Raw genomic sequence first — 12,137 nt, forward strand, 5'->3', positions numbered from 1 at the left:
CAATGTGTGACATATTTTCAAAATGGATCTCAAATGAATTCACATTTCATGAAAATTCAATAATCCATTCTCAGACGTCACTGAAGCACGCCTGTTTGGTGGTTGAGCACAAATTTCCAAACTACGCAAGGTGGGGGTCTGAAGCAGATGGGACGATCGCTACGGAATTAAGGAATTGACTGAAGCGCGAATGGGAGAATATGTCCTTAACTCACATCAATCCCACTATTCTCTAAGACTCCGAATCTCTCCATTGACCCTGTCATCTTCCTCCGTTTTAGCATTCTAAGATTCTTCTGGTACCAGCCCATGTCATCCAGTTACCATCCATCACACGGCACTTCGCCCCGCCCTGCTCACTTTGTTCATCTCTGGAACCACCCCTCTCTCTCTCTCTCTCTCTCCACTCCTCGCATGACAGCGGGCATGCGCCTCCTCCTCCTCCTCTCTTTGGCTAGCCAGCACCATCATGCTGTTTGTGTCTGTGTCCTTGGATAGAGGTCAGATGGGTTTTCTCTAGTTTGAGGGATCTCTGCTCATGCTGCCGTTGCTGTGTGTGTGCGTGCTTGCACGTGCGCTGATGCATTTGTGGAAGTCGAATACATTTTGTTTATGTCTGTGAGGGATGAGCTTTGTTTGCGTGTGTGTATTATGTCTCGATCCAGATGAGACATACATGTGCAGTCCCCTCCACCAGTTGCCCTTGATATACACAAAGGCGAACTCACACACCTGGCTGGCTGCATTTGTGTGTTCAGAGGAGATAAATGCACTGAGCGTGTCTGTGTGTGTGCGCTTGTATTTCCTCAGGATAAACAAAGTCACCCAACACTATTACGAATCCACTGAGACACTCACTGCACGCAGCATATACGCCCCCCCCCCCCCCCCCCGCCCCAAAGACTCTGAATCAGCTTGCAGGACAACAAAAGTGTATTCCAGTTTTTGGGTCAAGACGGCAACGTTTGACCGCAGACACTCCATATGGAGACAATCTTCGCACAGCTGACACCTGAGGAGTAGCAGCAAGTGGGGCAGTTGGCGGCAATAATAAATGACCTGGAAAAGCCCATCGGATAGCGCACGGCGGTTTGGAGGGAAATCTCACCCTCCTGCGTGAAAATGCTCACTTCACCACCTTGGCTCACACCACAAATTGCAAGCACGAGACATTTTCAGCTGAGAGCATACCTGAGCGTTTTGGTGGTCATGTCAGCCGCTGTGATTCCATGATACACCAGTGTCTCGTTCCACACTGGGTTTAGTGTGTTCTTCAGAGTCTTTGTGCGTAGTTTGTTTGCCTGTCGAGGGAAATACAAAATATTATGAGCAGCATTCACGTGATGCTGATGAGAGCAGTGTTTAAATGTTCATTCATTAGATCAGAGAATAAGAAGGACAAGGGACTGGAAAAAAAAAATGACCGTAAGGGAATAATTTATCTCAGCCCCCGAGGAGATCTCGAACATCTGTTGCGAGAGCGTGAGAGGCCACGAGGCCTCCCTCTCCTCACCTGTCCATCTGTCTCCCCCGCAATGTAATGAGGCACAGCATTGACACCAGCTTCAAATGCAGCAGACGTTTAAAGAGTGCAACACAATCAGAATGAAAATTTAAAGCTTTCCGGGAAGTGAATTGCATGCGGGCTCCTAATGGCTGCCCCATCTCCTCGCTTGCTGCCTCATTTCCTGCGGTAGCCTTCGGGATGTTTTCATCCTGCTGAGGATTTGACTGTGGAGTTTATGTCAATAACACAGAAAAATATGTTTTCAGGGACTACTTCTTTTCCTTTGCTATTTTCCAACTCACTAATCATGTAAAACCAAAGTATTTGTAGAAATCTTGTCTTGGATAATCGTAACGAGGATGAGTCATTCAAAGGGATTTTCTTCACCTTCATAGTTTATATTTGACCCTAATCAGTTCGGGCTGTCTTCAGTTTATATTTGGCACACTTCAACTTTAAAATTTACTCTCCTGATATTGTGTGTGCATGGAAATGTTGATTCTACATGAAATATTATTACCTTTAAAACAGGCGTGGGCAAAATACGGCCCGTGGGCCACATGCGGCCCATTAAACGTTTTAATCCGGTCCGCCGAACTTGAAAAAAATTAAATGAATTAACCGTAATTCATAAATCGAGGTTCCATTGTACTGAAAAACAAATGACAAATGTTTAGAACAGAGGTATTCAATTAAAAGTCACAGAGGTCCACGACTAAAATTTCTCCCAATTAAAAGGTCCGAACCAAAGTCCGACTTCCCTTAATGTCTAGCCCATGTTCACATTTTCATATAGTTTCAATATTTAGTCATTTTCAACAAAGCGCATTAATATACGAAATATTTAGCAATGTTCCCATTAAACACCTTTGCCAGTCAAACAAATATAAGGCGTTTATTTCACATTCAAGAAAAGGTCAACATGTTCAGTACACAATCAATAAAAATGGCTGTCCTCATTAAAAACTAATTCAAAATGAGCTTTGACACCACCTTTTCTTTTGAATATTTTTTTAACTTCTCTTAATGAGAAAAATGAGTTTGTGACTGCCCTGCCAGTGACTTAAATCTGGGTTGGAAAGGAGTCAGGGCCATTGGGATTTGGTAGATTATTTCATACATCTGGGATTTGTGTTTTCCTTTAAATAATGTTTGCGCAACTGCATTTAAGCACTCCTTCGCAACTTCCCCATCACTGAATGTTTTTTTTATGTTTACCCAAAATCCATGATACTTTTAGTGAACATTTGTTTGCATGCCGCTGGGCTGTAAATGAAAATTTAAACATCTCTTATACTGCACTCGAAGTTCGATGTTTTTTGCGTGCGCTCACCTCAAACTTCAGCGGATAACTTTGCACAAAAGGGCGGTGCTTTGTTTCGTAGTGGCGCTTCGCAATATTGCGACGGTTTCGGAGCATATGATGCACACTGGTATTGAATCGGCTGCAGCCAGAACGAAACTAAATTTCTCCGTCCATTCATTTAAAACAACACGCATCGACCTTGCTAACTTTTTAGCAAGGCATACTGTCAGCAGCACTCTCTTCCGGTCTGCTGCACAATTGGCAGTGGATCGTAAACAAAAGATTTGATTGGCTCAAATCAGTGACGCCTTTTCCGTATTAACTAGAATTGCAGCGCCAACGTTTGCGAATGCGCCCTGAAAAAAAAATCATCATAGATTGGTCATGGGTCCGGTCCGAACCATCCGGATCCGGACCGCGGTCCGCCGTTTGGTGATGCCTGGTTTAGAACATGCTAATTTGGTGTCTAAACCGGTTATGCTGCGGGAAACAGTGCACTAAAATAATAATGACAGCCTCCATAATAAGACAATTCAGGTCAGCATTTTCCCTCGACGTGGGTCACTCGGGCTCTCCACCGGAGCCAAGCCTGGAGGTAGGGCAATTTGGTGAATGACTAGTGACCACGCCTGCACGGGACATTCTGAGTCAAACACTTCAAAGACCTCCTCCGTTCCTTCCTATGAGTAAGCAGTGTCTGAGGACCCTGGGGAGGGCTCTTCAATCTCTGGGGTTGAGGTCACCGATGTGGTTAAAAAGATCCTCAATGACAGTGCATGAAATCCGCCTGGAGTTCCTAAAGGATGCATGCCGTGGTTCTGTCCTGGATGACACACCTCTGAAATATCGGGACATCGGGGGGGGGGGGGGGGGGGTCTGTGCCTCTGGATTGGCAAGCCGGGATGGTCGGTCCGCATTTGAAAAACGGGGACTGGAAGGTGTGTTCCAACTGCAAGAGGATCACACTCCTCCCCCTTCCCTGGTGAGGATCTATTCGGGGGTGCTGGAGAGGAGGGTCCAAATGACAGGTTGAGGATGAGCAGTGCAAACTCACATGTGCTTTGTGGACTTGGAGGAGGCAGCATCTGCCGTGATGACGACGCTGCATTGGTCTGTCCTGGTAAACAAGGAGGTGAGCTGAAAGGCAAAGTGCTCAGTTTACCACTTGATCTATGTTCTCACCCTCAACTGTGGTCACGAGCTATGGGTCATGACCAAAAGAACAAGACTCAGACTCACACTCACATTTATTGCCATTCCTTTCGGAAAACATGGACAAAAACTACCCACAGGTGCAATAGATAAAATCAGTGAAATAAATTATACATATATGGATATTACAGTCTCTATTGTTCTTCTATAAAAGGTGTGGACAACTGGGCTCAGGTGGGTTCTCTTTTGCCGGCGGAGGAAGTGCAGGCATTCGATGGCCTTTTTAACCAGAGATGATATATGGAGGGGCCAGGTCAGTTTGTCAGAGACTTGAACCCCTGAGAAAGAATGTTTTCACTTTCTCCATAGCAGTCTTTGATGAAAATGGGCGTGTGAGGGAGGAGTTTTCTCTTGCATTCTCCACATTTAGGATCTGACTGTTTTTGCTGCTCCAGTCAGTGAACAGTCTCGCCTCCTTTCTGTAAGGGTCGTTCTGAATGAACCCACTGTTGTGTCATGTGCATATTTTATGATGTAATTACAGCTGAATTTTGCACAACAGTCGTAGGTCATGACGGTGTAGGAGAGGGGACTCAGCGAAGAGTGTTGAAAGTGATGGTGTTGTTGGCTCCCTGCGCAAAGTGAGGCCTATTTGTCAGAAAATCTGTTCAGTCCCAGTGGGCCCAGTTTGTTGATCAGGTGCGGTGGGATTATGGTGTTGAATGCAGAGCTAAAATCAACCAGCAGCATCCGGATACGACGGGCATTGCTGTCCTCCGGGTGTTTCATGGTCAAGCGGAGAGCAGTTGCTATGACGTCCTCAGGAGAGCGATTCGGATGGGATGAAAACTGAAAGTGGTCACTGTGGGGGTTACAATGGATGAGATGTGTTTTTTTTTATTAGTCTTTCAAAACATTTCATAATCGTGGGGAGTGAGGGCAACGGGGTGATAATCATTCTGTGGCTCTGTTAGGTGCCGGGATGATCGCTGTCGTTTTGAAGCACACAGGCACAACTGCTTGACTCAGGGAGATACAGAAAAATGGCTGCCGGGACCTGCGCCGGTGGCTCGGCGCAACCCTTGAACACCCGACCAGGAATATGGTCTATGCAGCCTTTCGTGGTTTTATTTTTTTCAGGGGCCGACAGACACCAACTGAGTCAAACCAAGTCCTCCTGAAATGGATGGTCCTGACTTCTGGGGTTAGATTTTGCACTTCAAAACGTCCAAAGTGATTATTTAGTCCATTCAATTTGTTGTCAGCACAGGTTGCAGGAGTCATTTTGTAGTCCATGATGGATTTTGTTGCCTGCCACAGTCTCCTGGTATCACAATAATCCTGAAAATAGTCCTTAATCCTCTGTGCAAAGGCCCGTGTAGCAAGTCTGATGGCCTTATTCTTAGCGGTGTCACCGGACTAAAACCAGGCATCTCTTTCATTCAGCTGGGCACCTAGATGTTGTTTTACGTTTGCCCTTCATGTGATGCTCCTTATGAAGTAACATCCTCCAGACATTTCGAGAGCATATTCCTCAATGTCTATGGTCTGGCCGTCAGTGACGGCTTCTCGGAACACTGATCAGTCAGTGCTTTCAAATCAACCCTGCAGTGCTGTCAGTGCTCGCTCCAGCCATACGCTCACGTGTTTGAGGTTTGAAGGTTTATTCCAGCCATCCACAGCAACACACACGAATCCCACAGTCGACGTATTTGTATTAAATGCACATTGATTGGCTGATCAATAATAGATTAACGTGCATGTTAAGGGGCCTTTTAATGGGATAGAAGAGGTGTATCCTTGGAGAAAGGTCCAAAATATTAAACCGAATAAACGGTTATCAGAAGAGCTGAACGAATTGGCAGGAGAGAGAGAAGTGAGGACTGCTAAAAAGCTCCTGCGACTGATCTCAGGTAAGCGGAGGACAATGGATGGATAATTTAATTTCATATACTCCACTGTCAGATATAATTTTGAATAAGAAAAAAATGCAAAAGATCGGACGTTTCATGCTGTGTCATCTATGAGTCCAGTGTTTTCAATGTTTTTTTTTTTTTGTGGTATTGTTTCAGTATCGGAAGCTAGGATCTTAAAGCAGATATTGCATGCACAGAAGTCAGAACTGTGCATTATGGCAACTCCAGTTTCTAACCCTGTCAATAATCTCAGGAAAAAAAAACAAGATAACCTATAAAGGCTAACATCCAAATTGCCGCCCCGCGGTTGTTGAAACAACACAAAAAAAAATCAATTTCTCAATGGTATGTATCAATAAATTTCAGTCAGTACAATGGTGTCTCATATTTCACAAGCGGTGTTGTGCAGGTTAATACTCATGTCCCAGCATTGCTTGCCCTATGTATGACCACTCTCTGCAGCTGCTCCAAAAAGTAAGGATACTCTTCCATCACTTTCTCCTGCTCATGTCTGTGGCTCCGAAGATAAACAGCCTATCTTTCATGCCATCGTCCTCTTAGTAAGACTGTTGGGAGACCCTCAGGACTCAAAGCTCCTTCTTCTCCATTTCTTTGTTTTTGTCTCATTCCCTTATTGCTACAAGATCGTTATTCACCTCGTTTTGTTGAAACGTAAAATATATAGAACAGAAATATCAGTCACATAAGTCGAGCTTAGGGCTGGGTGATAATTCAAAATCTGTGTTTTTTGCGATCGATATAAATTGCCCTCAGTATAATATCGATAGAAAATCCGACCACGGCATTCTGCCCGCTGTCGGGAGAGGCAATATAATGACGTTAGATTTGAGCCACAGTTGCAAGCACCTAAGAGGGGAAATAATTGTGTTTTCAGTGCTCTAGAACCACTTTTGTGAACCTTATCCGCCAAACCAGCGAAGAAGTGCATGCGTGTGTGTGAAAGTGTGGCGAAATCTTAACTTTGTTCAAATACATGCACAGTTGACTCAGTGCAACTCTTGAGATCAAACACCTTCAGATTTTTTTAAAATTTAATTTAATTTTTATCTTGAATCAATTTAATTGTACCTTCAATTCATGTACTTGTTTTTTTACATTTAAAAGAGGTAAAAAAAAATCTCAATTTTCGATACTAACATATGAAATATGGTCATCGTGATTCATCTAGCCCTATTAAACAAATTGTTTAAAAGGACATTTGTATATTTTTTTTAATTGTTAATTTGAAGTCGTATTAAAGGTTAATATTAGATTTTAATATAAAATGAAGTAAACACAGCCATTTTCTCTGGCTCCTTAATTTGAAGAGTAAAAAAAATAATATATATCATTACATGTTGATATTGACTGATATAAAAAATATTTTAATTTACTTATCAACAATATCGCTCATCCCTAGTGGTGCTCTTTTTTTTTTTTTTTTTTTTTACAGTCCATGTCACCACTTCTTGCTACCATGATGAGTTACTTCTCCACTGTCTCTTTATCATAAGCTCTCTTTTAAAATTTTGTTTCCAAATGTTTTATCTGCATCCTCCATTTGCTCATTTCTCTTTGACTTCAGTTTCCTCCATCTGTCTGCATGCCTCCATCGTCTACTTATTGCACTTTTCACCTTGGATTATTCTTTCCTAGAGATGTGGATAAAAGAGGGTTTGCTGAGTTTTGACACATTGTCAATAGGATTTCTGTATGTCAACGTGGTTTTGAGAAGAAAAAAAAGGTTTGGAGAGAATCACATCTCATCATCATGTAGCGCGGCGAGCTGAACAGTACTGACTGGCGGAAACGTTGCTAAAAATAAATGCCTTCTAAATTTGACATAGCACAGATATGAATACCTTAAAAAACCAACCAGCCAAATCTGAAATATTGATAAAAATTACCAAGTACATAAAATGAGGCTCAAATGCTGCAGGTGCGTCAACTGAATGCTCCGAAACCACATCCTGTTCAACTATTAATAAAAATGAATAATAAAAAAGATACTTCATCTTTTGTCTACACATCCCGACACCAGCACACCCAGAATCAGAATCACCCACCTTCCCCTCAGTCTGCTGCAGCACGTTTTTTTTTTATTTATTCACATTTAACCACCTATGACCCATGAGCCTTTGCAAGAATTACGTGCGCACTTGAACCGAAACCAGCATTTTGTTTACACAGTAACTGTTTGCTTTCTATCACACACATCTCTACTTATGTTAACTTCATCTGCTCCAGATATTAGTATGATCGGCCCCCAAATTGTTCATTTTATCAGCATAACGTCTTCCTCTCACGCGCTCACTAAAGTTTATTGACAAAAAAAAACGCTTGCAGTCCATATAATCCAAAATATTGGTGCAATCCTTCTCATAATTTCAGAGGTTAACTAATACTAAAGCATTGTGTCTCCCACGCACGTAAAAAGAACCAGGCAAATCTTGTCCGGTGGTTTGTTCACAACACAAACACGTTAGCACAAAGTTCAATACGCATTTGCGCTATGCTAGTTGTCCACAAAATGAATGTTCTTATTTAGTACTTCTTATTTAGCGGCAGAGGGGGAATTCAATGAGTGTGAGCGCGGATGGTTGTTCGTCTCTGTGTGCCCTGCAATTGGCTGGCAACCAGTTCAGGGTGTCCCCCGCCTACTGCCCGAAGATAGCTGGGATAGGCTCCAGCACCCCCCGCGACCCTAGTGAGGAGAAGCGGTACAGAAGATGGATGGGTGGATGGGGGAATTCAAGCGGGAAATGCAACTATGTCAGCGGGCAGCTGTTTCAGCCATGGCAAAGAAACAAAATTAGGAACGCGACAATTGTGAAAAATGCTAGATCGCCAAAATTCACGACATCCTGTAGTTCTGAGTCATTTTTAAATGTTTTCAGCAATTGTTTTGAAAATGCATTTTGTATTGAGAATAAAATCTCAGAATCTCAGAAATTACCGAACGCGGTCTTTAAATCAATTCTTCTGTGACCACATCCTTGAGAGGCTGCTGCATTAGCTTTAAGAACATATGTCGAATAACGAGAGTGAAATAAACTGTGAGGTGGAACATGTTCACCTCCGCTCCCGCTAAACTCCTAACTTCACATGCTTCGACCGAACGCCGGCATGAGTAGGCTAGAGTGTCCGTCATATTCACTTCAACGTGTGCACGCTTGCACTTGTCAAGTGACGAGGCCCCCGTCTGGTGGACGTCTAACTAATGACGGGCCATGGGTACTTACCTCCTCATTGACGCATTCACCGCGTCCCGCCCACCCACCGCTCTACTCCGATCAACACCCGCCTGTTGACGTGAGTCGTGTAACAATCCTCCCTGTTTCCATGACAACCACCTGCTGCTGCCCTCCCTTTATATGCCCCCCCAACCACCAGCTCGCATCCCTTCACTTCCTCTCCCCCTTTCCCCCCCTCTCCGTTCTCGCTTCTCTGAGTTGGTATTTCAAGGTCAAAGAAGGTCACAGCGATATGGTGAGACACAGACCGTGATAGCGGTGTGAAACGAGCGACATGACTAAGAACAATAACGGAGTAGACACAGAAGAGGGCTGGAGGACAAAGATGCCCCAGACCTCGCGAGAGCTGGCACGCTACATCTCACCAGAGTCGCCTCATTCCACCTATCGTGGCTCGGCATGCCCTACCTCTCTTATCGCTGCCTCACTTCAAAGCCACATTGAGCGAAAATGGCTAACAACAGGTTTCCAAAACCGTGGCGTTGCAAGTTGTGGTACGCCATATCTTCCCACCAGCTTGAGCCGGAGACAAAACAAGAGCAGTGCAACCGAGCAGATCATGTTTGTACTCGATGAAGCGGCGGACTGAACAGATTGCAATAAGAATGAACGCAGCGTGAAGCTCCCCCGCTTGGCGGCTCGTAAAATCAACGCCGCTGCAAAAGCGTTTTCGCCTTTTCGCAGGAATGATGGTGCAAAATTCTAAATGTCAATTAACACACTCATGTCCCATGTTTGTGTGATATACAAGCACACAACGTGTCGTATGTTTTGTTAATCGCCACGGAGGTGAGGTTAGAGCAGTGACCTTGCTAGCCCCAGGAAGAAGATGAAGCTTGACATATGGATCAGCCAGCCCATTGGAGTCCATGGCTTTCAGTCCCTGTGAACATACACACACACACACACACACACACAAAGACAATGTACTGTACTAAAGTGTTGGCTGTGACGTCATCATGCCCTCAAACATTCTGCACAAACAACAGGGTCAGAAAAGACAGCAAACATCAAAATAGTGCTGCTGGGTGTTTCTATTCCGTGCCACTTTCTGACTCCCCTCGACTCAATTGTGCTGTCCTCTAGGGACTCATTCAAAGGGATTTACATAATTACAATCATGTGACCGTTTACAATATGGGATTCTGGTGTCCTTGTTGTGTAGCTATGGAGCTTAATGTGGGTGAGGAGGACCTTGGTACTCTTTAGGTCCAGAAGACATCAAAGTTGCGGTTACCTTTGCCTTGTGAATGGTGCAATGAAGACAGTTATTCTCCTGATCAAAGAGCAGGGTGAACTCCAACGTTCCCAAATAGGCTGGAAAACAACAAAGACGACACCAATTACTGGCAGGACTCAGCCTCACAGACGCACTCAAAAGCTCTGAGTCACAAATACACGAATCTGCTAAATAAGAATTGCCCCGACTTGTAGCTTGCTGTTTGGGATAAGAGCAGAAGAAAAATCCAACGATTGCAGCTTTGCACTGCAGGGATGTATAGTGAGGTGGGCGCACAATTTGGAGGGGAAACGCTTTTCTCCAAATTACGCTGTGAACACATGTTGTGTTCTCTGGAAGAAAAACTGGTCTTGAATAGAAAGAGATGACTCTTCATTTTTAGAGTTGGCTGTGTTCGTTTTCTGCAGCAAAGCATTTTAATTTCCATATAAATGAACAAACATCGACACAAACTCTTAAGAAACTCACTGTCATCATCATCGGAGTCAGCTGCTTCCTCCCTGTCCCCGCTGTTGTCCCCCCGCCTCTCGCCATCCTTGAAGCCTCCGCCCATTTCCCCGTTGAAAGTCTCCTCCTTCAGGATCTTCTTCTCCCGTGGAGGCGGCGGCGTGCAGGGGTAGTCGTGGAAACGTGGGAAGAAGTCTGAGATCTGCGGGATTGGGAGGATGGGGCCGGGGCACACGTTGATGGCAAAGTGCTCCTGCATAGAAATCTTGACGGGCGAGGGAGGGGGCGGGGCCGAGGGGGATGAGGCGGATGAAGAGGGCGTGGAAGTAGAGGAAGGAGGGATGGCGAGGTGGGAGGCGGAAGGTGGCGGCGGTGGTTTGGAGACGCTCATGTGGGCTGCTGAACGGGACTGGAATAAAGGGGAAAAGAAGACAAGTGAGGAGAGGGAAAATAGAGACTCCGCCCTTGAGGAGACAAACAAAACAACACACCGTCTTCCTCTTGTGCTCTCAACTTTTCACAGTGGCTGACTTTGTAGGACACTACCCACTGCGTTTAAATTCACATCACATCATTTTCCACACCCACAAGGAGGGAAAAAAACTCCGAAATATGTTTCGGTTTTGATCTGTCAATGCAATTCCGAGCTCTCAAATGCCAAAATAGAACTGGCCACAACGTTTGCCACTTCAAGTGTGACTCACACTTTGTGCCCGCGCACCAAGTCTGTGCCCTGAATGAATATTCCAATTTATCACTGTAAAGTCTTAGCTTGTGATGTCACATCACTCTCCAACGTTTCTCTCTCCCCTGCACTCCTCTCGCTCGTCGGCGCCTCCCCTCAGCAATATTTACATAATACCGCTCAGAGTCTAACTGAGTCATTAACATGTTTACCTCTAAATGAAGCATAATAACTGCGAACAAACTCCAGACTCCATTTACCAGAGGCCATCATTTCCTCGTTTCCTCGGAGCAATTAAAACAGTTTTTTTTCTTCATGCTTTCAACCCTTTAATAAAATCTTGCAATTATTGGTCAAGTTTCTGTACTGCTTCGGTTATGTGATTAACTCCAATTTGTAAACTCCAACTTGTAAACATAATGCGGGTGATTAGATTAAATCATTTTCCCATGACGATGAAACCTGTTGTGACTATTGTGACAAGTTTTAATGCATTCAATTTCTTTTTGGTGACGTAAAACAAAATGAGGGTAACAGGCATTGCTGGCATTCTTGGAAGGAGGCGTGTCCACAGCCAGCACGCCCGCAATCTGACCGTTTACAGTCTCGGACCGGCCCTCACAGTGACCA

At 44.5% G+C, this 12,137-nt stretch overlaps 1 protein-coding gene across 3 annotated transcripts in view; it reads right to left on the reverse strand.

Annotated features, from left to right (window-relative positions):
• The window catches only part of doc2g (double C2-like domains, gamma), a 61,449-nt gene that overhangs the window by 20,091 nt on the left and 29,221 nt on the right, over nt 1–12,137 (reverse strand). For all 3 annotated transcript variants that reach the window (XM_088303286.1, XM_088303287.1, XM_088303284.1), the window contains 4 exons: nt 10,844–11,231; nt 10,373–10,452; nt 9,944–10,018; nt 1,192–1,301 (listed from right to left, as the gene is read on the reverse strand). In XM_088303286.1, coding sequence (XP_088159412.1) covers nt 1,192–1,301; nt 9,944–10,018; nt 10,373–10,452; nt 10,844–11,213 — 635 coding nt within the window. In that variant the 5' untranslated portion in view covers nt 11,214–11,231. The remainder of the gene's footprint in view (nt 1–1,191; nt 1,302–9,943; nt 10,019–10,372; nt 10,453–10,843; nt 11,232–12,137) is intronic.

This window comes from Idiotropiscis lumnitzeri, chromosome 8 (genome assembly GCF_059441095.1).
Source record: "Idiotropiscis lumnitzeri isolate Australia: NSW breed Sydney's pygmy pipehorse chromosome 8, RoL_Ilum_1.0, whole genome shotgun sequence".
In the NCBI taxonomy this organism is placed as follows: domain Eukaryota; kingdom Metazoa; phylum Chordata; class Actinopteri; order Syngnathiformes; family Syngnathidae; genus Idiotropiscis; species Idiotropiscis lumnitzeri.